This window comes from Amblyomma mixtum, chromosome 1 (genome assembly GCF_055824585.1).
Source record: "Amblyomma mixtum isolate Tamu chromosome 1, ASM5582458v1, whole genome shotgun sequence".
Classification (NCBI taxonomy): domain Eukaryota; kingdom Metazoa; phylum Arthropoda; class Arachnida; order Ixodida; family Ixodidae; genus Amblyomma; species Amblyomma mixtum.
In genome coordinates this window covers 138,222,588-138,250,103 of record NC_143012.1, presented here as the reverse complement: position 1 = coordinate 138,250,103, position 27,516 = coordinate 138,222,588, and the positions used below count along the sequence as shown (strand labels likewise).

Here is a 27,516-nt window from a genome sequence, read left to right as displayed (position 1 = left end):
AGGATTGTTAGGCTTGCGCTGAAAGGACAGGGAGACAGAGACTTCACTCACCTGACTCGGATACAGTCAAACGCGAAACAAGCAGACGAAGGACGAGCACAATTTACATTTCGCGCGTAATGCGCTACCGCCACGGTTTCGCTCCGCCATTCCTATGCCGGCTGTCGGCGTCTATCGCCGCGCGCAAGCACGCTCTAGAACGGAGTAAAAACTGAAGGCGCTGAGCCAGGATGCGCAGGAACGGCACAGAAAGCTATCGAACCGAAAAAATATCCCGCACCCGCGGGAGACACCCCATTAAAACGTGCGCCAGCGCCCATCGCTGCGCAAGAGAAGAACCGGCGAAGACGCAGATGCGGAGCGTGTTCCTTCCTATAGGTGACGGAACAACTCCTGAGATGGACTGCAGCACCGAAGAGGCGGGATTTCACTGTAGCCTCCCAGTTCCGGCATCCAATTACCGGGAGCCGGATGAGAGCGCGGTGGATCGACACGACGAGAGAAGTTGCGTGCATCGCGGTATAAAATGGAGCCGCGATGGCCAAACTGCCATTTGAACAGCCATGCTTACCGAAGGAACCGAGGTATATAACGAGCAAATGAAAAAGAAGACGACTACGGGTAGGAAGAGAGATTGAGCAGCAAGAGACGCATATTCGAACACTGTGAGAACGCAGCCGTCAGGATAAATCTGACACGAGACGCAGCCACTGAACCACACAACCCAGCGCGGTACAGTAAATGATGGCATGGTATGGTACTTTACGGTGCGGCATGGTATTGTTTGGTATCATCATCATCATCAGCCTGACTACGCCCACTGCAGGGCAAATACGTCTACCATGTATCTCCAATTAACCCCGTCCTGTGTCAGCTGCGGCCACCCTAACCCCGCAAACTTCTTGATCTCAACCGCCCACTTAACTTTCTGCCCCTACTGCGCTTGCTTTCTCTTAGAGTCCACTCAGTTACTCTCAAGGACCATCGCATTACACGGTCTGCCCCAGTCTATTTCTTCCCCTTTATTTCGACTACGATGTCATCAACCCCCGTTTGTTCTCTTACCCACTGTGCTCTTCTTGTATCTTATCGTTACATCTAAAATTTTCCTTTCTATAGCCCGTACGTTGTTCTGATTATTTTTTATTATCCTCTACGGTTCTGCAACATATATGACTACCGGTAAGATGCTGATTTTATACACTTTTCTCTTCAGGGATACTGGTTAACTGCCATTCATGATCTGAGAGAACCTGCCATATGCGCTCCACCCCATTCTTATTCTTCTATTTATTTCCCTCTCATGATCCGGATCAGCAGTAACTAATGGGGGTCCCTTTCTTTTTTTAATTACAGGGAGCGAAAGAGAAGAAGCGAGAAAGCAGAGGAACAGGGGGATAACCAGGAAGATGTTTCGGTTGGCAACTTTGTACTGGGGAAAGATGTAAAATATGAAAGAGAGGGAAAGGGTAATAAGCAAATACGTCTGGCTATGGACGGGCATGCCGCTAAGTCGCAGTCTGTAGTGAAAGTGCGACACCGTTTAAAATCGACACCGTGCTTGACAAGTTATCAGGTCTGCCGATCGTTTGGTCCTCCGCCCGACTCCATCTTACCTGCCCTAAGTAGATGGATTCTCTTACTACTTCCAGCACCTCGGTACCAATTACAAACTGCTGTTCTCTAGCTAGACTCTTGAATATTGCTTTGGTCTTCTCCATGTTAATTTTAGACCTACCGTTCTGCTCTGCCTGTCCAACTCAGTGATCACGCTTTGCTGTTGATGTCCTGAGTGACTTAGCAAGGCAATGTCATCAGCGAATCGCTGATTATTAAGGTATTCTCCAAAAATTCTTATCAAAAACTGTTCCCATTTCAGGCCCCGGAATACCTCCTGTAAACAAGCAGTGAATTGCATCGGCGAGATCATGTCTCCCAGCCTGACACCTTTCCATATTGGAATTTTATTGCTGACTTTATGAAGAACTATGGTGGCTGTGGAACAGTTATAGATATCTTCCAGTATTGTCACAGAAGGCTCTTCTACACCCTGACTCCGCAATGCCTGCATAACTGCTGAGGTTTCGATTGAGGCAAACGCTTTCTCGTAACCAATGAAGGCTATATATAAGGGTTAGTTATCTTCTGCACATTTCTCTATCACCTGATTGATAGCGTGAGTATGGTCTATCATCGAGTATCCTTTACGCTGCCTGATCATTTGGTTGATTGAAGTCTAAGGTATGGTACAAAGGCAAGAGACAGGAAGAGAACAGAGTGGGTCAGAGAGAAAAAAAAACGCGCGCTAATGACATCGCAATCGAAATCAAAAAGACGACATGGGCTTGGGCACGTCATGTAACATGCGAAGGCAGTCCTTCAGGTTAATGGAGCGGATTCCAAGAGAAGGCAAGCGTAGCAGGGGGCGGCAGAAAGTGAGGTGGGCGGATGAGATTAATGCTGGGATACGGTGGCCGCAGCTAGCACGGGACAGGGTTATTTGGAGAGATATGGGAGAGGCGTTTGCACTGCCATGGGCGCAGTTAGGTTTACGATGATGATCGTGGTAGCATGGGATGGTATGGTATGTGCAGCTGATGTCCCAAAGCTGCCCATGCGCTATGTAAGGGGGCTTTCTGGAGGGCTCGGGATTATTTTCGTAAGATTCTTTAGCGTACACCGCTGACATCACACAGCACACACGCATCTTTTAGAAGAAGCCGGAGGGTTCTTGGACTAAGCGGCCCTCCTTGGGAGGCTTTTAACTTTGCTGTTAAATTAAGTTTATTCCCTCTCACGCTCCATCGAAATGCGGGTAGAGCAGCCGAACGCCACAGCCACCATGGCGGGTGCGGAGTAAAACAGAATTTTCGTTTCCGCCACTATCACTACAGCGCTAATCACACCAGCCTGAACAAAACTTTCACTTCGGCAAGGGGAAAGAGCACATCGAAAGTATCGGACAGCGCACGAGAGACGGAGGAAAAACTTTATTCGCCAGCCAAAGAAGAGACTGTGGTCGGTTCTTGGTTTGCTATAGGTGGCCGGGAGTCCTCGGCGACCTTTTTGGCTCATTGCATGGCCGGAAGTTGGGTCTCGGGGTCGGAACTGAGCAGCACGGTCTCGCACCTTTCGGGATTGCGGAGTTGCAGAAAGTGTGAATGTGGCAGATGCTCCGGACAGGCACGTATTTGATCTGGGTGCTGCGAAGTATTCGTTTGGGAAGATAGGGAGTAAACTACTGAGTAAGGGAAGGATATGATTTGCTGCTGGCGCCAAATGACCTCCTGGGCCTTATTTAGGGATTTGTGAAGGGGGGGATATTTGTCTATTTCAAGCCGATAGTGAAGAGTTGCCCCTAACAGACCGCAGGTCTGATCCGCCCACAGCCCAGCTCACGAAACCTCGGGAATAGTGGTCCCCCGATTGTAGAAGTGCGCCGGTACCCAGATTAATTGGATGCAGCCTGTGGGATAGGGCTGGTTCGAAGGAGTGCTGCCACGGAGGGGCAGATCCCCCCTTTCGCAAAATTGCGTGTGGCTGTTTTTGAGTCGCTGAGAATTGTAGCAGCTTCGGTTCCGCTTAAAGCCAACGCTACTGCGGCTTCCTGAGCCATGCATGTGGGGTGCACTGCGGCAGCCGTAGCCCTGTTCCGGTTACTGCGGCCAGTGCGAAAGCCGGGCGGTTACGATATGTTCTACCGCGTCTGCATAGATCAAGGGAGGAAGGTTCCCATGTTTGGTGTGCAGCGCTTGAGCTCGCGCTTTCCGGCGATTCTCGTAGGGGACAGGGTGCATGTTTTTGAGGAGTGGAAGACCTCTTGCGGCGCTAGAATGTGAATCGGCAGTTGTACTTGACTCGGACTGGTGGACTCAAAGCATATATGATGAGGCGTGAGAGGATGGTGCGTACCGTGGTGGTGCGTGTAGGTCGGTTGTATGTCAATAAAAGGTATCACTAAAAAGCAGACTCGAGCCGCTGCCTTACGCGTTCAAAAACGCAACGCTAATTCACTGCGCCACAGGAGCAACGAAAACAGCGGCTTTTAATTGCGCTCTCACCCCTTCTCACAAATATTGTCGCATTTTTTGCGCATATGCAGAACAGAAGATCGCGCGCAGGCGAGCACATCTGGTGAAAACGAGAGTCGACGAGAACCTGAAACCCAGACTCCGCGATGCAGCCGAGAGGACTTCCTTTCCCTCGCCACTTCGTTTCTTTAAACGCTTTTACGATTCCACGCAGAGACTCGCTCATGCGAGGAACGTTTTGTTTCCCGCAGTCGGTTTGTCTGTTGATTTCCGGGATGATTTCAGACTGAACGATGACAGCGACCGCACGGGAAGATGAACTCTACAGGATCAAACGCTTTCTTGTGTCATGCCTGCTTATTTTTGCCTTACAGCACCAAACTATACGCTCAACTAAGCTAGACTGGGCGCCAGCGAATCGGGCAAAGCCAGCAAGGGAGCGTGAGTGTAAGAAAAGCTCGCGCCACACTCACTCGGATCATCCAGATAGCCCAACGCATACCACGGCAACAACGCCAGCCAGCAACGCACCGTACTAACCTGCGATGAGCTTTGAAGACAAACGGCTGCCTTGCCCACTGTTCGCGCCAGCTGCATACCCCCTGCTTCAAGGCTGACAAACTGCGAAACAGAGTACAGGTGCGCTGGAGCTCCTTCCTCGGCCTTGCAGGTAACCGGCGAGACAGAGCCTTGAAGAATGCTTTCAGTGGTGCCGAGCGGGGATTAAAAAGTGAAACAAAATTCCCCGCCTCGATGGTGGGAGGCGCTCGTTCACTCGAGCACCTACCGCGAGGCGCAATCTCGTCGCCGGAGAGCCCCAAGAATGCCCAGAATGGACTCCCGCACAGTTCTGGACGCGGCTGCCGCCGTCATCGCACAGGGCAGGGCCGAGGAGCAGCACCCTTCTCCAGAGGCGCGCGCAATCACGGCGACGATTAGTACGGCAAACCGCGCGCTCGCCGCGTTAATTCAACGGAGACCCCGGAGGGAGTCCTTATTGAAGCGAATTCACGTCGTCTCGCGCAAAACTTTCGGCTCTCACTTATGCACGGGCCTCGCAATGCGCCCCTCGCGGCTCTTCTTTTCCTCTCTTTTCTTTCTTCCCCCACTTCCCTCGAGTCTGCCGCTGCGGCTTCCAGCAGGGAGGAGACATCATTAGGAGGAGCGCCCAGCTTCAAACCCCCATACGTGCCGGGGGACGAAGTAAGAAGAAGCGGCAGCAATGAACGGGGGACCCCGGCTCTTCTCCCATTTATCCGGCTCGCCCTTTTTGGCCCCCGCTGCTTCCGGGGCGCGGTATGGGACTGGAGCGCGGTTGCCGGCAAGCCCGGCGCCCAATCGTCTCAATTACTTTCGACGGCGTAATCCTCCCTCTAACAAGGCCAGCCATGCACGGCCGGTGCTGGTACTACATCTGTTGGAGCCGGCTCGGCACGAACCGCACCATCTCCGCGGAACACTCGGGTCGCCTTTCCGACGTCGTCTCTACTTTGCTAAAGACTGGCCCCCTTTTTTTCCAAGCAACACTGTGGCACGTCGGGCAGGAGAGCAAAATGAGCAAGGCGCGGCAAGGCGCCCCCCAACCTTCGAACTGCAATTCTGAGCGAGAGGGGGCGCCTGTGCGCAGTTCTGTGGCTTCCCGATCGAGCTAAGCGAGCAGCTACAAAATGCGAGAAAGAACAGATACGTTAGAGGAGAAAACCGTCAAGAAGAAACTGCTCTTGTTAGCACTCACGCAGTAGAGTTTTCCTGCGTCTGCGACGACCAGGAAACCGCGCACAGAGGTGACCGTCTAAACTCCCCGAGAAGAGTGCACGACAAAAAAGAAAAAAAAAATTGGCAGTGGTGTAGGTCTGGTTAAACCGGGTAAATTGCGTCCTTCTGGCGATTCTTCGGCGCGTTGCCTTCGCCTGGTAGCATTGCGGCGTTCCTGAGCAGTCAGGTGTTGAGATTCATCGGTGACCGATGACGTGGAACCACTCTGCGAGGCAGAAGGTTGTCGCCGACCGGCATCCTTAGCACGACGCTTTGCAAGAGGTTCTTCACGCTGTTCTGGCGTCTCTTGTGCACGTTGTCGCTTTCTCGCTTCTTCCTGTCGCTGCCACTTCTCCTTAGAGGACTGCATAACAAAGTATTCACGCCAAGGCAAGCGCACTCGCGGTGTGGAGCGGCAGCGGCGCCACTGCTGCGCGGCGCGCCGACGGCGCTGCTATCTGGCGGAGCGCGGCTGAAGCAACGGCACACCACCTACTCGGCGCGGCGGCTGTTCAAGGTCATCCGTCCCTACCGAGCGGGGCTACGCGACGAGGCGAAACCTACAGTAGTATTGCTTACGCAATAAAAAAATGACAGCCGATTTGCGTAGTTAAGCCAAATGCGAGTTAGGCGTTTTAGCATTGTGTGGCCATATGTTTGCATTGTTCATTACGGCTGCGCTTTACTATTCATGGTATGGCTGTGATATTAAAGTGGTGTATCAAGTGTTTGTTGCCTATTTTGTGTTTCCATGGCATGTATGAAACACAGTAGGTACATGATGTAATATTTATTACAGTCGTTCTATGCACGCAAAGTCAGGGCTCCCATTCTGTAGGTAATCCGGTGTCGTAGGTATTGTCGTTGATGGCGACGATGTGAGCGGAAATGCAGGTAATCAGGTAAGAGCAGGTGAAGAACGTAAAAGCAGGAAAACAACTAACTGTCTCACATCTCTGTTGACACAAAACCCGCGCCATAAGAAATGCGTAAAGAGACTGAAGGAGTACAATTGAGGGTGCATATGTAATCGATTCAAACCCTAGTAGGAAGTCAGCTTCCAACTTGACTAGCACATGTAACCTATATGCAAAGAAAAATCGTCTGGAACACTCTATGACAAACGGTTGCGTCACAAGTTTTGGTATGTGTCGAAAAACTGGCGCCACATGGAAGTCGGTCAGTGGCGAGTATATATAAACAAACAATAGGCCTGTTCACATGAACTCGACAGAGTCGAGTGGAGTTAGCTTGTCGGGTAAAACACCAGTTGTCGGGTTCATGTAAACGCTGTCGGGTTAACCCTCTTGACCAGCCTTTCTAAAAGCATCGAGTCGAAGAGTATAGGTTAGCGGGAGGTGAGGGATAAATGCGGGCCTGTTTTTCTCTTGCACCCTCGCGCCTGCGAGGCAGCGGTGCGGCCGTGTCGCAGTCTTGGAGGCTGCCACTGCTCTTTCTCGCTGCGCTGCTCGACACTTGGTGTAGTTTCTGTTGAACCGGTCTCGACTCGCGAAAATCGAATTCCTGTAAACACGCATCGTCGAGTTGGGCTGACCTTGCTCAACTCGATCACCTGACTCGACCCGCCGCTGTCTGGTTCATGTAAACGAGGCTAACACGCATAGGACCGCCTGAAGTCTCGATGCTCGGTTTGCTGTGCGCGTCATACGGCCACTTGGTGGCGTCACCCAATTTTTCTTGTCACCCCTGGGATTTGCGGTACCATCTGCGAGTATGCGCACCTAGCAGGCTGTTCTCGTAATGGGACTAGTAATGCTTTCGCATTAAAATTAGTCCCTAGACTCTCCTTAGAGCCATATTGCATAACAATCACGATAGAACAATAAATAGTGTATTTTTTATTTTAAAAATTTCAGATACGTCGGTTCGGTCTGGGCAGGTGGACTGCGCTGGAAGGCGGACGTAATATGCGTGATAGAGCTCAATAACTAGGACTTTAAATGAATTAACTAATCAATTTATTTTTATTCTTACTTCATGGGGCAACATCATATTGCGAAATTGAAGACCGTCAACTTCGAAGGAGAGCCCAGTTTTTAGAATTCCTTGATCGATAATGCGGTTAAAAAAATATACCGTCAAAATTTCGCATTTTAAAGCTCGCTGAGTTGCCTTTCCCGTTTTGCACATCTATAAATGGTGTCACCGCGCTTAATATCGTCGCCAAAATCACGCTCACTTCTCCTACGCGATAAAATGCACAAACGGCGTCTTTATTTGCTGCAATACAAATGCAAGCGACACCATTTTATAAATATGCAACGCGGAAAAGCCAACTCAACGTGCTTGCGAACGCGTGTTTTAACGCTGATTATTTTAAACCACACTGCCGATAATACAAATTTAAAATGTTAGCTTACCTTCGATGTTGGCGGCCTTCAAAATCGGAGTATCATTTCACACTCTAAATAAAAAAATAAAATTTTTCGTTAACTTTAGTTAATGAAACCTCTGAATACTGAGCTCAGTACTTACATAATGTCTGCCTCGCTATACAATACGCCTGTACAGACCACACCGATGCATCTGTAATAGTTTTTAAAATAAAAATCTCTAAGCGGCTAAAAGAATCACCCTGTCTACACAAATAACTGATGATGGATTTTCACACATCATGCGGTCAATATTAGAGCCGGTTGTTTCTTCCCGGGAGTAGAAAAAGCGAAGATATTATTTGCACTGATATAAGCAGAGCCAATTTTCAGCCCGATTCTCATTCTGCCCTTTCTTTCACAAGGCTGTCAAAAAGCTAATCGATAAGCCACGACATTTAACACCGACGCAGCGCGTTTTTCGTCCTGGATGCTAAATTATGTTGCTTTAAATCCGCTCAAAGACTGGGTTAAAGTTCGAGCTGAAAAAAGAAGGCTCGTCCTCCCAATCCTTAGCTGTACTGGCTTACAGTTCCCTGCGGCTTCATTTAGTCGTCGTTGCCGACACTTGACGTAGGAAAGCACCAGCGTAGGTATAAGGAAGCTGGCGACAAGGGGAGAAAGCCCACTCTACCCAGACACCACTCACTCCCTGGCAGAGGCCAACCGAATATTCCAAGCGGAGGCGCATTGTTTTCTAGCTGCACCAAATATTCATTTAAAAAAGAGACGCACACGTTATCAGTTTTTTTTTATTTTGCATTAGCTTGCAGGGCATGTCACCCGCTTGAAACACGGGTGCTTGTAGACTGAGGCGGCTAATCAACTTTTATATTTAACAAAATTTGTTATTCCTCCCACTACAGCGCCTGTTGAAATAGCGAAATTGAAGCACACCCTGCGAATGAATCAGCTGCACGGTGAAAAGAAAGAAAAATAACGCGCTGCTCCCTTGCAAAAATAGTTTTAGACAGTCTATAGAGTGTCTATATAGACTTCTGTATAAAAAGTCCATAGACTGTCAATAGACAAATCTTGCTTGAGGGGATGTTTGTAGCGCGACAAATCTTAAAGAACATCTAAAGGCAATACAAATGCCACAGACAGTCTATAGACAATCTATAGATTTATGGCCGTAATTTTTTTAGTAGACTTTTTTCTATAGAAAGTCTATGGACTATGAATAGACAAAAGCAATATCTATAGGAAGTGAATAGAGTCAATAAGAAGTGGTTGGTTGGTTTATGGGCTTTAACGTCCCAAAGCAACTAAGGCTATGAGAGACGCCGTAGTGGAGGGCTCCGGAAATTTCGACCACCTGGGGTTCTTTAACGTACACTGACATCGTACAGTACACGGGCCTCGAATTTCTCCTCCAAAGAAATTCAACCGCCGCGGCCGGGATCGAACCCGCGTCTTTCGGGACAGCAGCCGAGCACCATAGCCACTGAGCCACCGCGGCGGCAGAGTCAATAAGAAGTGTATAGCCCATTTTCATAAGGGCTGGTTATACACGCTAATTAATTTCACCTCCGCACCACTCTTCAAATAGAAACTGGTCGGCAAAACAGCGATGGCGATGTCGATGTCGTCCACCTTCACTGGTAACGCAGCACGGAGGCAGCCATGAGCGAAACTTTTCTTGACACCCGCTTCGCTTAACTTCAAAGCTGCAGCGTATGGCGTAAGCAAAGAACGAATCCGCAGCTACGTGAGGGCGCGAAGGGCTCAGCAGGCGGTAAAGATTGGACCGGACAAGTAGAGGACAGGCGGAGACACTTGCGGCATAGTTTCAAGATTGCGGAAATAAATTAAACGTTTTTTTTTCTTGAAGTCAGCCCTTTTAAAGTGCGCAGGAATGCATGGCACTGCAAGGGGGGCGGCCAACAAAGGGCCTCATGCCTCACCCTCGACCCATACCCGTTTTCGTCCCAACCTCTGCCATCTTCACCCTCTTCGCCACTCCGACATCATCATCATCATCATCAGCCTGACTACGCCCAATGCAGGGAAAAGGCCTCTCCCAACTCAACTCAACTCTCCAATGTAACCCTGTCCTTCGCCAGCTGCGGCCACCGTATTCCCGCAAACTTCTTAATCTCATCCGTGCACCTAACTTCCTGCCGCCCCCTGCTACGCTTGTCTTCTCCTGGAATCCACTCCGTTACCCTTAAGGACCAGCGGTTTATCTTGCCTCCGCGTTACATGCCCTGCCCAAGCCCATTTCTTCCTTTGGATTTAAACTAGGATGTCATTAACCCGCGTTTGTTCCCTCACCCACTCCGCCCTCTTCCGATCTCTTAACGTTACACATATCATTTTCCTTTCCATAGCTCACTGCGTTGTTCTTAACTTAAGCCTCTTCGTAAGCCTCCACGTTTCTGCCCCATAGGTGAGTACCGGTAGGATACAGCTGTTGTGTACTTTTCTCCTGAGGGGTATTGGTAAACTGTCATATTCATGATCTGAGAGAACCTTCCACATGCGCTCGACCACCGTTCTTATTCCTCTAGATCCTGCGAGGGCCCCATGAGGGCGAGGATGGGGACGACGCCATGTCTGCAGTTATACGACACCGAAGGTAAAGAAGAATAAGAATTCGCGCGCAAAGCGAACCCGCCAAGAAGCCAGGGAACTGCCGGAGTCACATGCGGAAGAAGCGGTCAACATGACTGACATTCAACGCAAGCGAACTAGACGCTTCGTTTGCGCTTCAAAACAGGCCGCTCGCCTTTATGAGCAAAGCCCCGCGCTTACATAATGCGGTTGCTTCGGTTACATTACGTGAGGCGCATAAATCACTCCGACGACGAGGCCCGATTTTCAAGCCCGCGCAAAATGAGCGCTATCGGGCGCAAGGACGGGCATCGAGCCGGCGCGTGGTTCTGCCGCGATACGAGGCGCCCGCGGAGTTGTTAACAAGAGTGCGCGCCATGAATCTGCCCGCAGCGTTGCCGCGAGAGCAATGCGGGGGAGGGGAAGAGGCGGCCAACAGTCCGACACGACGAGCAAACGCGGGAGGCATTATGGGGGGGGGGGTTGTGAAAAATGTTTTCGCCTCGCCATAATGGGCGCTCACGGCGCCACGCTGGCCCGGCACATCGCGGGGGATTAAAGCGCGCGCCGCGCGTGTAAGACGCTTCCCCCTCCGCCGTGCGGGCATCTTAGCAGAACTCGCTTCGAACGCACAAAGCAGCACTCGGAGGATAGATGGCGCGAACAGCGGCAATTGATAGCCACCGAGCGAGCCACGAGGTAATGAAAAGGACTTCGGAAAATTAATTTCTTGTCGCGCGCTGTTCCCTGGCCCCACATATACATATCTGTGCACGCTGGCGCATTTCGTTACTGGCACGCGGACCCCACAAAGTGACGGGGACGCGCAGTTATCGCCGCTCCAGCAGACGCGGGAGGCGGCCCATGTCTCGCAGTTGGCTCGAGGAGGCTCCATAAATCATATTTACTCGATAGAACGCAATACGAACGCGATGGTCGAAGTTATGGGCACTTTTTTCCCGGAGCGCTTTTTTTTTTCTCTTTTTAAACGGAAGCAAGCGCAAAAATTCGAGAGACCCATAAGCTCCGCCTTAAATGGACACTGAAGAGAAACTGGAGTTGGCTTGTATACCGATATAATAGCAGGTCCTAAACCCCAAAACAACACTCTTTCTGAAAACAAAGCTCTCGTAAGGTAGAAAAGAGCAAGAACCAGAGTGCAGGTATCGCCGCCACAGGCCAATCTCGCAAGTACAAGTGGGATGACGACATGAAAGGAAATGACCACAGATCTCTGAGGATGACAAATGTGCATGAAGGATACGTGTTTGATCGATATTAAAGTGCATAAGTTTTGTTTTGAAACCACTGGTTCACTTTTCCCACACTATGAAGACGGAAAAAAGACAACCCGAATGTTGGAAGTCGAAGAGAACATGTAGTTGGCGGCGCAACAGGCGGCCAGCTGAGTTTCGGCATGTGTTGGGGTGCTTCGGGGCTATGCGTTCTGCGTGCCCGCATGGTTTCGTTACCCGCCTCGATTTACAAGGGCGGAGCAGCAGAGAACCTCCGAGTGCCTCCCTTAGTGCTCCTCGGACGAAGTTCTTGCAACGGCACGCAGCTACGCCATGGAAGAAAAGCTGTGCGTAGCCAATGTTCAACGCGCCTCCACGTTAGCAAACGCACCGCTCGGTGTGTTCGCTTCGTCAACGTTCCAGCCGCATAACCAGCCCTACGAAGACTGTTACTGCAGAATTTAAATATGCCCGCACGTACCAGTCGCTACGGCGCATGGCTGCTGGCCCGAAAGACGTGGTTTCGATCCCGGCCGCGGCGGCTCAATTTCGATGGAGGAGAAATTCTAGAGGCCCGTGTACTGTGCAATGTCAGTGCACGTTAAAGAACCCCAGGTGGTCGAAATTTCCGGATCCCTCCACTGCGGCGTCCCTCATAGCCTGAGTCGCTTTTGGACGTTAAACCCCATAAACCAACCAAACCAAACTTACCAGTCGCTACACATCAGTCGTGACGGTGGCTCGGCGGTGACAGCGACGCTGCCGACTCCTCGGCGCTATAGACTTTTTTTTGCCAGACCCGCCGCCTCAGCCCTCAAAGGCATCGCACGCTGTGTAGGTTTGAAGTGGCTCCATGCAGGCCGCAGTTCTTTGCGAGAACTTCGTTGTCGGAATCGGGAACGGGATCCAACGTAACGTAGGTGCAAACGTAAACGAAGCGACGACGGATGATAGAGGCCTCCAACGTCCGGCCGGCAGTGTAGCCATCATTTCGGCTGCTGCTAGGCGGGAGCGCAGCGCTCGTCGCACCAGTCACGGAGTCCTCTTTTCCAATTTAGTCGCTTTACGTCACTCTACTCTTATTTCGTCATTAGAGAGTCTCGAGTTTGAATCGTAGCGGCGGGAAAATGTCTTTCAACTTCGAGTCCAAATCTCTTAGCAATAATTGCACTTTTCGCTGCCGGAAAGTGGCAACGAATCCACAAAATGACGAACTATCGGATTTTACTAACAAAAAAAAAATTGACAGCGTTGCCCCCAGTGTCCCTTTAAGGGTATGAAGCGAGAGCGTTAATGTGTCCTTTCAGCGGCCTAGGTCCTCCTTGTACACCACTTCGCAGATATGGACATTCTACTCTTTATTTATGACTTAATTATTTGTTTTCACGTTTATTTTCAAAATTTTTATTATTACTTTTTGGCCCTTTTTATTTTTGTATTACCGTTATTTTATTTCTACTGATTTCTTTATTCACCTCAAGACAAACAAGTCCTATCCTTTTGCCCTATCCTCAACCATGCTCTGGAAGTTAGTACAATCTTAATAGCTAGGCGTAACCTCAAGCAGTCATCTTTCCTGGCGCACTAATATCAGTAACACCACATCATCGGGAAGCATATCTCTCGGATTTCTGGAACGTCACCTATACGACAAGTACCGTGGCACGTGAAATTACTAAATCGCTCAACAGGTCAAGGCCAGAGTATGCATCTCCAATCTGGCATCGACATCTAACTTATCTAGCTAACGTCCTTGAAGCTTTACAGAATCGCTCTATAACGTTCATTCACTCTGACTGTACTCTTTCAACAGCAGAGGAACAGCATTAAAACCTCAGTCTGAACTTTTTAACCTTACCCCTCGTCATCCCATCGCTGGATTCTGCTTGTTTATAAGGTATTTCACAGCTGGCTCAGTCATACCCCTGGATAACATCACCACCATAACGCATATTCCCCCGCAATGAGCATCCTTTCACATTGCTCGATCAGTTACTGGAGCCGCTGCGTTTGTTTGGTCATTTTTTCCTCGAACAGCTATTGGTATGCCATCACCAACCAATCGACGTTTACGATGACCGTCACTTATCATGTTCAATGTTCAATCCCGCCCCTTATTTCATTCACCAAAGAGAGTCTTCAATGCAATAAACCGATACAAGGCCTCATTTTCGTCAAGTCCATTGAATGTGCCTCGATAGCCAAGAGGAAGCGCGTCTGTCCGCGATCCAACGCATCGGAGTTCGATTCCCATATAACCCCAATTTCATGTTCCGCGCAACTAATTTATTTGACATTCCTACATGTCATAATGACGGTTGAGTCACGTTGTGACCCTATAATCCCAATTCGTGTGATGTTTTAATCGATTTCAAATTCGTGTCGCTACTCGACGTAGTACTCACGGGGTCGTTCCTGAAGTGACGTCATGCTCCTAGTTAGTAAGTGCAGAGACAGTGACGTCACATAGTCATCGACCAATGGGACTTCCGCTCTCGCACTCAGTATCGCGTTTGCCGTCGAACATGCGCTGTAACGCTATCGCGCTAACATCGCGCATACCGACAGCTTTGTCACAGCGGGGGACCACAGATCTGCCTTCTACATCGGCTCGGCGTTGCCGTGGTGTCAGTTCGGTGGCAAAATTAACGCGAGGGAAGCGCGGGCCGCCAGTTTTCCGAAATGTACACAATGCGATCTGGGGGTGCTGCTGTTTTGAAATCGTGCTACCTGCTCGGCGCATGGTTGCTCACTGAGATGCAGACGACCGACAAAGTTTTAAAATTTGGAGCATGCAGCTAATAACAAAGGAAAGTTACAGTTGAAATACCCACGTAAACACTTTCAGCGACCACCAACGTTCGCTGCATCAAAAGGGGCGTGTAAACGTCCGCGTGAGAGAGAATATAAGGCCGGTTTTCACAGAATAATATGCATTTCACAAGCAACGAGCTGCTAAGCATGCTTATACGCTTTCGGTTCAGAGGTAAACGTTGGTTACGGGACGAGGCACTGCACGACTCATTTACCAAGATGTCTACACACTTTTGTGCAGCGCTCGAACACATGCGTGTACACTGGCGTCATTCAAAAGTGACCGACGGCTCGGAATAATATCTTTACCGTGTGAGCACTTTCGCACGAATGTTTCTCGTCTCCAGGAAAGCCGAGAAGGCAGCGATAAATGTCAGAAACGCACAACAGAGCACGCCGTTCGAGCGCTTTCCACAGGACCACTGGTGCGTACAGCGCGCTTTCATTGACGCCCAACAGTGTGTGCATGGGGGGCTCCCTTACCGCTTCGGTGTGCACGGGGTGAACGGCGAAGAGCAGGGCAGCGACCACGCTTGCCTTGCGGGGAACCACCATGGAGCAGACCCTGCGGACAGAGAAGGAGAACGCTCACTCTAGATGGTGCTTATGCACAAGCACAAAAGTCGGTGTGGGATTACGGCCAGTCGGTGTTTACTTACTTTATTTATTTATACACATTGCAGCCCCTGTTTCTTGGCGCTATTGCAGGAGTGGGGTTAACCATGGGGTTAGTCTTCTTTACACAGGAAAATAAGCCAAACAGGACTGCATTAATGGTCTCTAACAACGCCTACCCTGTCGCTTACACAATGAAAAAAGCATTGTTCCAGGGTGCAAGTACCGGACTCGCGTGCTGGTAACGCGAAAGCATTGATGACTTATCGGGAGCTGCATTAAACTTTTGCGCGCAATTTACTTACGCTTTCAATAGAACGGAGAGTTGAGCTAGTTGGTACATACTGCTGGGAAAAAAACACCGCTGAGACGAGGGACAAAGAAAGAAGAGGACAACAGGACCGACGCTGACTATCAACTGAAGGCTTATTTAAATTTTCAGTTGATAGTCAGCGCCGCTCCTGTTGTCTTCTTCTTTCTTTGCCCCTCGTCTCAGCGAAGTATTTTTCCCAGCATTACTTATGCTTTCTATGTCAACTAATCGCGACTCATTCAAGCACTAATCCATCTTAATCCGGCTTAATCCACCCACTCACACATATTCTACATGATCTACCCACTAATCCATCTGAAACGCCACGTTACGGTCATTTCAGTAACGGTTTCGCAGTAACGGTACCGCTAAATCAGATACAAAGGACCTACCTGAGGAAGAGCATGCAGACGAGCGAGTGCAGGAGCACGTTGCCCAGGTGGTATCCCAAGGGGTGCAGCTCGTGCAGCCAATAGTTGAGGCGGAAGGTGAGCACGCACAGGGGCCGGTACGACTTGTGGCTCTGCTCCTGCGAGGGGAAGGGGCTCACCATTGAACCGTTGGTTTCCACAAAAGGAAACCAACACAAGTTCTCGAACAAGGAGAAGCGGAACATCATCATCATCATCAGCCTGACTACGCCCACTGCAGGGCAAAGGCCTCTCCCATGTCTCTCCAATTAACCCTGTCCTTTGCCAGCCACGGCCACCGTATCCCCGCAAACTTCTTAATCTCACCCGCCCACCTAACTTTCTGCCGCCCCCTGCTACGCTTGCCTTCTCTTGGAATCCACTTTGTTACCCTTAGGGACCAGCGGTTACCTTGCCTTCGCATTACATGCCCTGCCCAAGCCCCCTTCTTCCTTTTGATTTCAACTAGGATGTCATTAACCTGCGTTTGTTCTCTCACCAAATCCGCCCGCTTCCGATCTCTTAACGTTACACCTATCATTTTTTTCTTTCCATAGCTCGCTGAAGCTGAACCCTCTTTGTTAGCCTCTACATTTCTGCCCCATAGGTGAGTACCGGTAAGATACAGCTGTTGTATACTTTTGTCTTGAGGGCACATTCAGCGCCTATGCTCAGTGCGATAGAGTTAGAAGGCAACTAACTGCATAGGCTTTAGATATCAGCTAGCATAAAGGTGTCCAATGTGCGAAACTTGCAGGCATGCGAAGTCCTTTCTGGCTAGCATCTGAAATTGTGACGTAACCACCGAATAAAATCGCGATGGCCTTCAAGCTTCTCCGCAGCGCACAGCACCAAGTGCAGGGCGCATCATGACGTCATTGACAGTGCCACTACATTTCCAAAGCATACACGCTTGCATTTAGAAGTACTTTTTGTTGGGCTAGATGGTGCATGTCGTGAGAAAAGAACAGTAGCGCAACCAAGACGAACACAAGGGAGGACCACACAGGACTAGCGCTAGTCCTGTGTGGTCCTCTCTGTGTTCGTCTTGGTTGCGCTGTTCTTTTCTTACAACGCTTGCATTGAAGGGAAAAAACTAACGCCACCGAAGGCAAAGGCCACCTAGTTGTTGTTCTGCAGAATCCAACGAGGCATGGCAGGGTGTGGATGATGGCAGAGAAAATTTCAACTCTTACCATCCATGACGTCACACCCAGCTTCTCCGCACCCCTCCGGTGCTGTGAGGCAAAGACTAAAATTTAATCGTCGATTACGTCACTATTTTAAATGCTAGAGTAAAAACATTTAGCACGATTTACGTACAAGCAATATAGATTTGAATCCTTGAATGGCGCGGAATTCTCCTAAAGTGGCGCAGTTGCCCTTTAAAGGTCCCATTCAACGGGAAAATCGTCGCTGTCGTCGTTGTGAGCGAAAAAAAAAACCGCTGCATCATTGCACCAGGAGTGGTTTAAGGACTCGCTCCGATCTATGAATTTACAGTAGAGAATGAACGATTCCGCATATATAGGGAGTAGCTCATTAATATTGTAACGTGCTTCCATAGAACCTCGACGGAAGAAGCAGAAGATGAAGGACGAGCAGAGAGAAAGGAAGAAAAAGAGCTGAAGGACGCTGGTAGGCTTCCTGCTTCCATCCTGCTCCGACCGACCCCCTCTGTGAATAACCCCCGTGCGTGCTAAGCACGTAACAGCTTGGTGGAGGTGCGGGGTATCGACCACGGAGCATTCCATCTACCGAAGGAGCCGTAGACTCGCAGGCTTCCCACCACTGCCATCGGACATGCCTGGAGACGACAATGCCGAGCAACCCGGGACATCCACAGCGAACAACTGGCCACATTACCGAGAGCCCCGCACATTTTTTGGAAAACCTGAAGAGGACGTTGATGAGTGGCTGAAACACTACGAGCGGGTGAGCAAATACAATCGCTGGAACGCTGCTACCAAACTGGCTAACGTGGTGTTTTTCCTTGCAGCCACTGCCCTTGACTGGTTCGACAATCATGAGGATACACTGAGTTCATGGGCAACCTTTACGACCGAAATCAGGAAAAATTTTGGGGATGAATCGGCAACAAAGAAGCGTGCTGAACAGACATTGCTTCACCGCGCGCAAGTACCCGGAGAAACTTGCACGGCATACATCGAAGCCATCTTAAAGTTATGCAAGCTAGTTAACTCCAGTATGCTTGAAGAAGACAAAGTCGGCCACCTTCTAAAAGGAATTGCGGAAGATGTTTACAATTTCCTGATTAGTAAAGAGAGCCTGAGCACCACCGCTGACGTTATAAAACATTGCAGAACATTTGAAGCTCTTAAGCTGCGTCGAATTACCCCTAAATTCGGAAGATTGGCCAATGTCACCTCTATAGCCAGTGTTGAAGCCTGTCCTCCAAATTCTATGGCTGAAATGATTCGAGAGATTGTGCGCGAGGAATTGTCCAGATCCCGGGACACCTTCTGCCGCACAGAATATCTGCGGCACAGTTCTGCACCGGAGGAAGATGTTGCCGCCCTGTCGACTCCGTGGGCTCAACCTAACGGCACTTTGCCCAAGGACGATCGGAACATTGCCCAACGTTATGGCCACCAGCCGGCGGAAAGGAGGCCCACCTACCCAGAAGACGTTGTTCGTCAGCAGCGAGATCCTGGCTCCAGCCAACGTCGCGACTTTGTTCGCCAGGACTTTTATGGCGGTCGCTGGCGCTCTCAACCTTTGTGCTACCGGTGTGGCATTGCAGGGCATATCGCTAGATATTGCCGCCGTCGTTTCCCGACTTCTCAAGACTGCCAACCCCCAGCGCCTACTTACGGACAAGTGCACACCGCGCAGCAGCGACCCTCAACGTCCGCTTGGGACCCATACCGTCCGAGCACTTTGCGGAGTTCATCACCTGCATCTGACCGCAGTGTGACGCCGCCACCTCAGCGCCAACGGCGGTCACCTTCTCCTCGACGTCGTGCATCCCCTCCGCCTCCGGGAAACTAGGAGGCGCGGCCAATGGAGGTGAGGCCGCCGGCGAGTCGATGACGTCCAATATACCTCTGCCCGTGTTTATGTTGAAGAACAAGCTGGAAGTGTTTATTGATGGTGTGAAAACAATGGCTCTTGTGGACACTGGTGCTACCGTATCCGTTATGAGTTTGAGTTTTAAGAACCGTTTAGGTAGGAAAGTTATGTTTAGTGGTGACCGTGCAGCGTTATTTCGTGGTGTCGGTGGTGAACCTTTGGTTCCACTTGGTGTGTGTGCTTCGGATGTTGTTATTGGTGGTCTAACGTTTAGAACAGAATTCGCAGTGCTACCACGGTCAACGCATGATGTGATTCTTGGAATTGATTTTCTGCAAGAGTGTGGTGCAACTTTAGACTGTCGTACGGGAGAAATTGCTTTGAATTCTTCACTACTTTCAGCTCTTGTGGATAACTCGACACCGGATTTTGGAGCATTTGCGGTGGAAGAAGACACTATTGTACCAGCTTTCTCCGCAGCATTCGTGCGGGTTTCCTCTATTCACAATCAGTGCGAATCTTTTGAAGCTGTGGTAGAGCCTACGACACTCGCCTGCTCTAAGAAGAGTATCGTCGTGCCTCGTTGCGTCGTCCCTGTGGTGAGAGGCCGTACTGAGCTGTGGACAGTGAACCACTCTGAAGAGCCAGCTGTGTTGCCCCGGGGCCTCAAACTCGCCCGTTTCGAGGAAGGTGTGTCAGGTTCCGTCGCGACGTTAACCAACTCTGTCAGTGAGCAGCACGTGAAAAGAGATATGGAGACCCAAGTTAAGGCTATGATTAATCAGGCTCTTCCCACAACCGAGCGTCGCACTCTAGTGGAACTCCTTCTGAAGCACGTGTTCGTGTTCGACTTTGCCAAAGACGATTCTACACCACCGCCTACCAGTCGTATTCATCACACGATCAACACCGGCTCCGCACCTCCTATACGCCAGAAGCCCTATCGAGTCTCAGCCACTGAACGTAAGTTAATAGATGACCAAGTTCAAGAGATGCTAAAGCGAGGCATAATTCGAGAGTCTTCAAGTCCTTGGGCAGCTCCAGTTATCCTTGTTAAGAAAAAAGATGGCACATGGAGGTTCTGTGTTGACTACCGTCGCTTAAATACGGCCACGAAGAAGGACGTCTACCCGCTTCCACGTATAGATGACGCAATTGATTGTCTGCACTCCGCTTCATACTTTTCTTCTATTGATTTGAGATCCGGCTACTGGCAAATCCCCATGCACGCTGCAGATAGGGAAAAAACGGCATTCATAACACCAGACGGACTTTACGAGTTTAACGTTATGCCTTTCGGATTATGTAACGCACCTGCAACATTCGAGCGGTTCATGGATACAATCCTGCGTGGCCTTAAGTGGCAAATTTGTTTATGTTATTTGGACGACGTTGTAATTTTTGGCAAAACGTTTAGTGAGCACAACAGCCGCCTGGATATTGTGCTTGATTGCATGGAACGAGCTGGCCTTATCCTCAATTCCAAGAAATGTCATTTTGGGAACCGTGAAACAATTGTTCTTGGTCATTTAGTTGATAAAGAAGGTGTTCGACCAGATCCAAAGAAAATTGAAGCTGTCAAAAGTTTTACGGTGCCTCAATCAGTGAAAGAGCTGCAGAGTTTTTTAGGACTCTGCTCGTACTTTCGACGCTTTATAGCTAGGTTTGCGGACATCGCTTACCCACTGACGTGTTTGCTGCATAAAGATGCACCGTTCAATTGGACCAGCGAATGTGACGCAGCTTTCCGACATCTGAAATTTCTTTTGACCTCGGGCCCCATCCTACGCCACTTCTGCCCATCTGCACCAATTGAAGTGCACACTGATGCAAGTGGTATCGGTATCGGCGCTGTACTTATACAACGCCATGGTCACGATCAGCACGTGGTAGCATATGCCAGCCGGTCATTGAGTAAGAGCGAAAGAAATTACACGGTTACTGAGCAAGAATGTCTCGCCGTTGTTTTCGCTGTACAGCGCTTCCGCTCCTATCTGTACGGGAATGCTTTCACCGTCGTGACCGACCACCACTCGCTTTGCTGGCTAGTGAGTCTTCGTGACCCCTGTGGCCGGCTTGCTCGATGGGCTTTGCGCCTACAAGAATTTAATTTCACTGTGGTGCATAAAAGCGGCCGTAAACACTCAGATGCCGATTGTCTTTCCCGTTTGCCCCTTCAAACGACTGATGACGACGCAGACAACTTTGATGAATACTTGGCGTCACTTTCACAAGCCTTCCCCGATCTTCAAGTTTTCCGAACTGAGCAACGCAAAGACCAAACATTAACCTCTTTGTTTGATGCCGCTCAAGATTCTGTAAAGAATACTTTTTGCATTCGCGACGGTTTGCTTTATAAGAAGAATTTCGCTTCTGGAGGAGCACGCATGCTTCTTGTCGTACCCGAAAACCTACGCATCACAGTTCTTGAAATGATGCACGACGACGCCACGTCTGGGCACTTGGGAGTGACACGCACACTCCACCGCACACAGCAACGATTTTACTGGCCTAACATGCGTTCAACCATCCAGCACTATGTAGCCAGCTGTGTGCAATGCCAGCGCTTTAAGCTGCCGACTTCAAGTCCACCTGGCAAACTGCGGCCAATCACACCTCCAACAGCCCCGTTTGAGCAAGTTGGCATTGACCTCCTTGGACCTTTCCCACGGTCCTCGAAAGGAAATCGATGGATTCTTGTGTGCGTAGACCACTTAACCCGTTATTGTGAGACAGCCGCGATACCAGCTGCTACTGCGTCTGAAGTATCTAACTTCTTACTTCGTTTCGTCATTCTTCGGCACGGCCCTCCTGCAGTTCTCATTAGCGACCGTGGACGCCAATTTACAGCGGACGTTGTTGAAGAACTTCTCCGCCTCAGCAGCTGCAGTTTTCGCCACTCCACGCCATATCATCCCCAAACGAACGGTGTGGTAGAACGCACTAATCGGACGCTCACCACCATGCTTGCTATGTACGTCGCTGCAGATCATAAAGACTGGGATGGCGTCCTCCCGTTCGTTACTCATGCATACAACACAGCGTAACATGAGACAACTGGCTACAGCCCCTTTTACCTGCTCTATGCTCGCTCGCCTCGCTGTGGCCTTGACACCATTCTACCATTTTTCATCCACGACGAACCTTCTCTTGCGACCACACTCTGCAGAGCTGAAGAAGCTCGCCAGCTTGCCCGCGTTCGAATTTTATCTTCGCAAGAGCGTTCCAAGAACCGCTACGACGTCCAACACCAAGAAGTTTCTTATGTTCCTGGTGACATTGTGTGGTTGTGGACCCCTCTACGCAAGCGTGGTCTGTGTCAGAAACTGCTATCCCACTACACTGGACCGTTTGTTGTGTTGGAGTGTATTAGTGACGTTAATTACGTTATATCGCGACTAACTGCTAGTGGTCGACGGTCACGCCAGTCTCAGGTGGTGCATGCAGCCCGCCTCAAGCGATTCCATCCCAGGCGGTCTGTTTAACTCGCCCGACGGGCTTCGTCTGCGAGGAGGGAAATGTAACGTGCTTCCATAGAACCTCGACGGAAGAAGCAGAAGATGAAGGACGAGCAGAGAGAAAGGAAGAAAAAGAGCTGAAGGACGCTGGTAGGCTTCCTGCTTCCATCCTGCTCCGACCGACCCCCTCTGTGAATAACCCCCGTGCGTGCTAAGCACGTAACAATATAATCGCGTCATACCCCTTAGGCAAAGCTTAAAAAGGCCTACTTGACCGAAATTTTTCAAACCGTAAAAAGGTTGTTTTTTCATAGTACACCCCCGTATTATGCTACCCACAAAACATTACGCTCCAGTTTCAAGCAGTTACGGTGAAAAAGGCACGCAAAAATCGGAGTTTTCAATACCGAAACTGGAAAAACGGGCGCCATTGCTGCCCGCCGGAAGTGACGCATGTTTGAGACTGTAGTCCGGACGGGTTCGGAGCGTCTGCTCGTTGTGGCTCGAGCAAAGCGCTGGTAGTGGTAGCGCATGCAGCCCTTTGCGCGATAAATACTGGTTATATGTGAAAACACACATCTTAAAACGGAAGAAACGTCCTAGAAAAAGTTTTAAACCTGTTTTATTTGCTGTAGTAGACCAGAAAAGTCCTGGCTCAACCTCAGCGAAGATGATCGCGCCGGAATGCTAGTGAGCGCTGTTTGCCTGGCAGTATTCGATTACAGCTTGTGCAAAGATTGGATATAGCGGAGGAAGGAAGCATATTCAAATGGAGGCCAAGCAGAAGTGCTTGGATTATAAAGTCGGCTTTTTTGAGCGGGCACGCGCGTGCCAACAGCACATGTGCGCTCTGCTGTGCGTGCAATATGGTTGTTGTCTTGATAAAAAAAAAAAAAAATGACCAGCCTTGTCCTTCTCATTTTTCTCCCCCGTCGAAAGGTATTCCTGCCTGTGCACAGAAATTTGGAACAGGTTCTGTGAACGCCAGTTAAATCAATAAAAACAGATAGATGTGTAGAAAGAGAGCTCAAGAGAATTAAGTGCTGCGTTAAACGAAAGAATATGCAAGAAGCAAAATTTGTGTTGCAAAATAAATATATATTTTTCTCTTCGAGGACCGTGGCATCAGTGCGGTGCCGATGGTGGGCTGGTTCATCTTTGCGCGCCTCGGTCGGGCAAGCCACTGCGCGTTGCGAAATACATGCCGATTGAAATGAACAAAAACTTATGCGTTGCATTCATTACAGTATTTACCTAGAACCCGTATTTAGCACTTAAAGCCCGTGTACTGCAGAGACGGAAAGGTTTTTCTAATCTTTTCAAACCACATAGCTGGGCAGAACGACGTGGTTGCCGAACCGGAGTCGACCGTATACGCCCACCGCGCAAATTGCCGTAGGCAGTGTGTCTCTATCGACTGAGTAATAATGAAGAACATAAAATCAAAATTCTTTGAAAATATCATTCAAATAACACGCGTTCTGTTCTCTGGGGTCTTGGAGACGTGCCTCAATTGGTAACGCTGAAGCTTCCTGTAATCGACTAGGAAGTCGATCGAAAAATTTTTGCTCAGCTTGATATAGAAAAACAGAAGTGTCACTAACACAGCTCAGACCCGCATTTTTTATATGAAAGGCTTTCAGAATTTCACAAGCCGTCTGATGTATACCTCTGCCTAAAATCCTCACTTCGCAGAACCGTGGTTTAAAATTGGTGCAACGCCTACAGTGCTCAAGAAGTCGCTGGCCTTCATTATTTTCAATACCTCTTGCGTGTTCCCTAAGTCCTTAAAATTTCCTAACAATAAAGTTCCCTAAAATTTTTGTCGCGCCTACTGTGATAAGATCGATGCTTGGTGTGTTTAGGTGCCTTGTACAGTGGTGAGCAGCCTTGTCTAGAGCGCTCGGGCGGTGCACTTCCTTGCAAACAAATCCAGATTTTGTGGCAGCCTCAAGGGTCCAGCTGCAATGCTTGCACGGAAGCAGCGCCAGATAGCCTCGTAAACAAAGCAGGCACGAAAACTTTGCCCTGTAATGAGGGGCTGCTCTGTAATTTCGGTTTTTGTTACCAAGTGCGCACTGCTCAAGCGCTCTAGACAAGGCTGCTCACCACTGCACGCGTGCGCATACGCTGGGAGGGCTATATATTTCGTATGCTGTCTCTTGATTAAGCAGTTGGAGTAAGCGCCCGTGTTGTCGTCCTTCCTGTGTTGTGTTCCCGTTGTGCTAAAAATAATTTATTATGTCTGAAAACAAACTAGCTGAGCAGTTAACCCTCTTAAAGCTTTAGTGGTAACCGTTTCAACGCAAACAATCGGGTTAATCAGTCGAGCTTTCCTTGTATCGCCATTATCACACTTTGAACAGTCGACATTGCAGATTTAACTGTTCTAAAGTGCGTGCGACGCACTCGAAGGCGGTCGAAGTTGGCACGTTAATGCACGCAACACGCAAGACCCATGGTTGGCCGCCTTGGTTTGCTGCCACTGGTGCTCTGGAAAAGATTGCGTTCCTTCCGCGGCCAACGCTGAGCTTGGAGCGACCAAACATCGCGAACTCAGCCGTGCTGAAACGACGCAGCGTGCAGGCTGCGGGAGCCGGTGCTTCAAAAACAAGGCGCAAGCATATCCCAGGATTCCTTTCACTGACGTTAGTGACAGCTATGTACAGCGCCACTCCAAACCGATTTCAACACAGGAAGGAAGATGTTAACTAAGAAGTCGACCGCAAGAGAACACTTCGAAATAACTTTGACTACTTCTAGTTAACAGTGCAGACCAGCGATAGCCAGGATACCAGCTCAGCGGGTAATCAAGTGTCTGACACCACAAGTATATGCCCACGCGGGGTCGACAGTATTTACTATACAGAGAAAAATTAAGCATCGAAGCAGCAGCCTTCCATAGGCAGGAGAGGAAGAACCGCGAGACCAGGAGAAGGTACTAGGCGTGAAGAGGAGGCGGTAAATTCTCGAAGAATACAAGTGAGGAATAAAAAGGCAAACCATGCTCACACCGGAGACGTATCCATGACCGGAAGACGAAAATGGAGCGACGCAAAAATCGTCCTGAGGCGCACGGAGGAAGGAGAGTGGGAAAGCAAGCTGACGCAGCAGCGACGCTTTTGCAAAAGCGGCAGAAGGAAAAACGAACTGCCCGAACAGAAACGTAGTATGTGTTCGCGGTAGTGTATAGGAACTGGAATAGGACTCGAAAGCGAAAGGTAAAATGGCAACAAGAGCAGCTCGAGCTTCTGCAGGAGAGAAAATGGAAGGGAACGGATAATAAATGAACAAACAACACTAAAAAAGCTGTAGTCGACACTGAACGGCGGAGAGGAAAGACCAACCAGAAGCGGACGAAAGGTGCAGGCTATAAGGCGTCCTGAAACAGGCGCAGACGCAAGTACAAGCACAAACTCCTCAACGCAGTGCGGCCGGGCGGCCCCCTACAGTAAACAGTGTAGCCGTGCTGTGACCAGCAAGCAAAAAGGGACACAGTCGCGAGGGGAACCGGGGAACCCAAAATGAGCGTCGCGGACTCCGGTGTGCGCCGCGTCGTGGCCCGTTTACGACTCCCGGCCTCCGATAACTTCCAGCCGCGGTTCGCGAGCCAAACAAGTTCGCCGCCAAACGACGAAGAGTGGCGCCCCTTCGGCTCTTCACCGTTCGAGGCACCGCGACGTTCTTTTCTTTACCCATTACCTGTTTCGTACGGAGCCGGGGCCAACAGAAACGAAGGAATGCAATGCTTTTTCTCGGGGTGAAGCAATGAACTGCCTCTGAACGGCTTGTTTTACTCCGCCGAATATGGCGGCGGCACCCTCTCTACAGTCCTCGGTCTCCAGAGCTGGGTAGCGTGGCCATGTGCCCCCCAGTGTGCCGGCTTGAGGACAGTGCCCGGACCCGCTCGCGTCGTACGACCGGAGGGAAGAACAGACGGTGCGTCCGCACGGGGCGAGACTTAAAAGGGGGCGATGTCGGAGTCAGGTGGCTGGGAAACGACCGCAAAGTGAGGGACAGCCGTAATGCCGAAAAGCAAGGCGTAGGTCTGTGTGCGAACGTCATTGGCCGGTGGCACAGTATACAAGGGCTGTTTGGTTGTAATACTGGGCGGTTGTACGCGCTTCCTACTGGCGAGCATGAAAACAGTGCGCCACACCAGACTTCGCGGATGTCGTGGCGGCGTATCCTCGGGGATAAAGGTGATGGCTGAGAGTAAACGGATCTGCAGGGACGGAAAGGATCGAGCCTCCCGTTTCGGGGGATTCTTTCGCCACTGCGTCTCAAGAACAAAAAATACGACCTTTCTTTTATCCTTCCTCATAACCTTCCTCTTCTGCTATACTAAACAATCTGCGGTTCAATTTCCCCTCTACGCTTGCGCTTGTTACCCTACGACTGCGTCGTATGTCTCGGCATCTGGTCACCCGACGACCAGTTAATGCTAACTTCACATCGAGCAGCCGTCTCCGACTGGTTGTTCCCACGACAGCTTGCGTTGTTTACCTCGCGGGTGTACTGTATTCGCATACGTAACCATCACAACAAGGCTGACAATGCGTTTTGCCTTCCTCGCCTTCTGTGCTTTGAATAACTGCCTTTGAACGAATACAACATCACGGAGTCCTTTTCTATCTCCCGTCTTTCACTGCCTTCCAGAGTGGAAGAAGAAAAAAAAGCTATAGATCCACGCTTACAGAATAAGCGGCTTAATAATTAGTTCTCCTAATATGTTTAAATAGACAGCGACCTGTAATCTAAGAAGGAGTGTCTGCATAAAACGCACAGCTTCAGCACCATCGATATAGGGTTCGGTTATTGACGCATCGTCGTAAATATAGCACTACTAAACACAAACTTCTCTCGGCCGTCCATCGCTCCACGGTGCAGACATTTCTTTGAA

At 49.9% G+C, this 27,516-nt stretch overlaps 1 protein-coding gene across 2 annotated transcripts in view; it reads right to left on the bottom strand.

The window, feature by feature from the left end:
- LOC149367712 (protein O-mannosyl-transferase Tmtc3-like) overlaps positions 1-27,516 on the bottom strand; it is a 419,945-nt gene that overhangs the window by 103,766 nt on the left and 288,663 nt on the right. For both annotated transcript variants that reach the window (XM_089557174.1, XM_089557183.1), the window contains 2 exons: positions 16,105-16,241; positions 15,268-15,349 (listed from right to left, as the gene is read on the bottom strand). In XM_089557174.1, the coding sequence (XP_089413300.1) occupies positions 15,268-15,349; positions 16,105-16,241 (219 nt within the window). The remainder of the gene's footprint in view (positions 1-15,267; positions 15,350-16,104; positions 16,242-27,516) is intronic.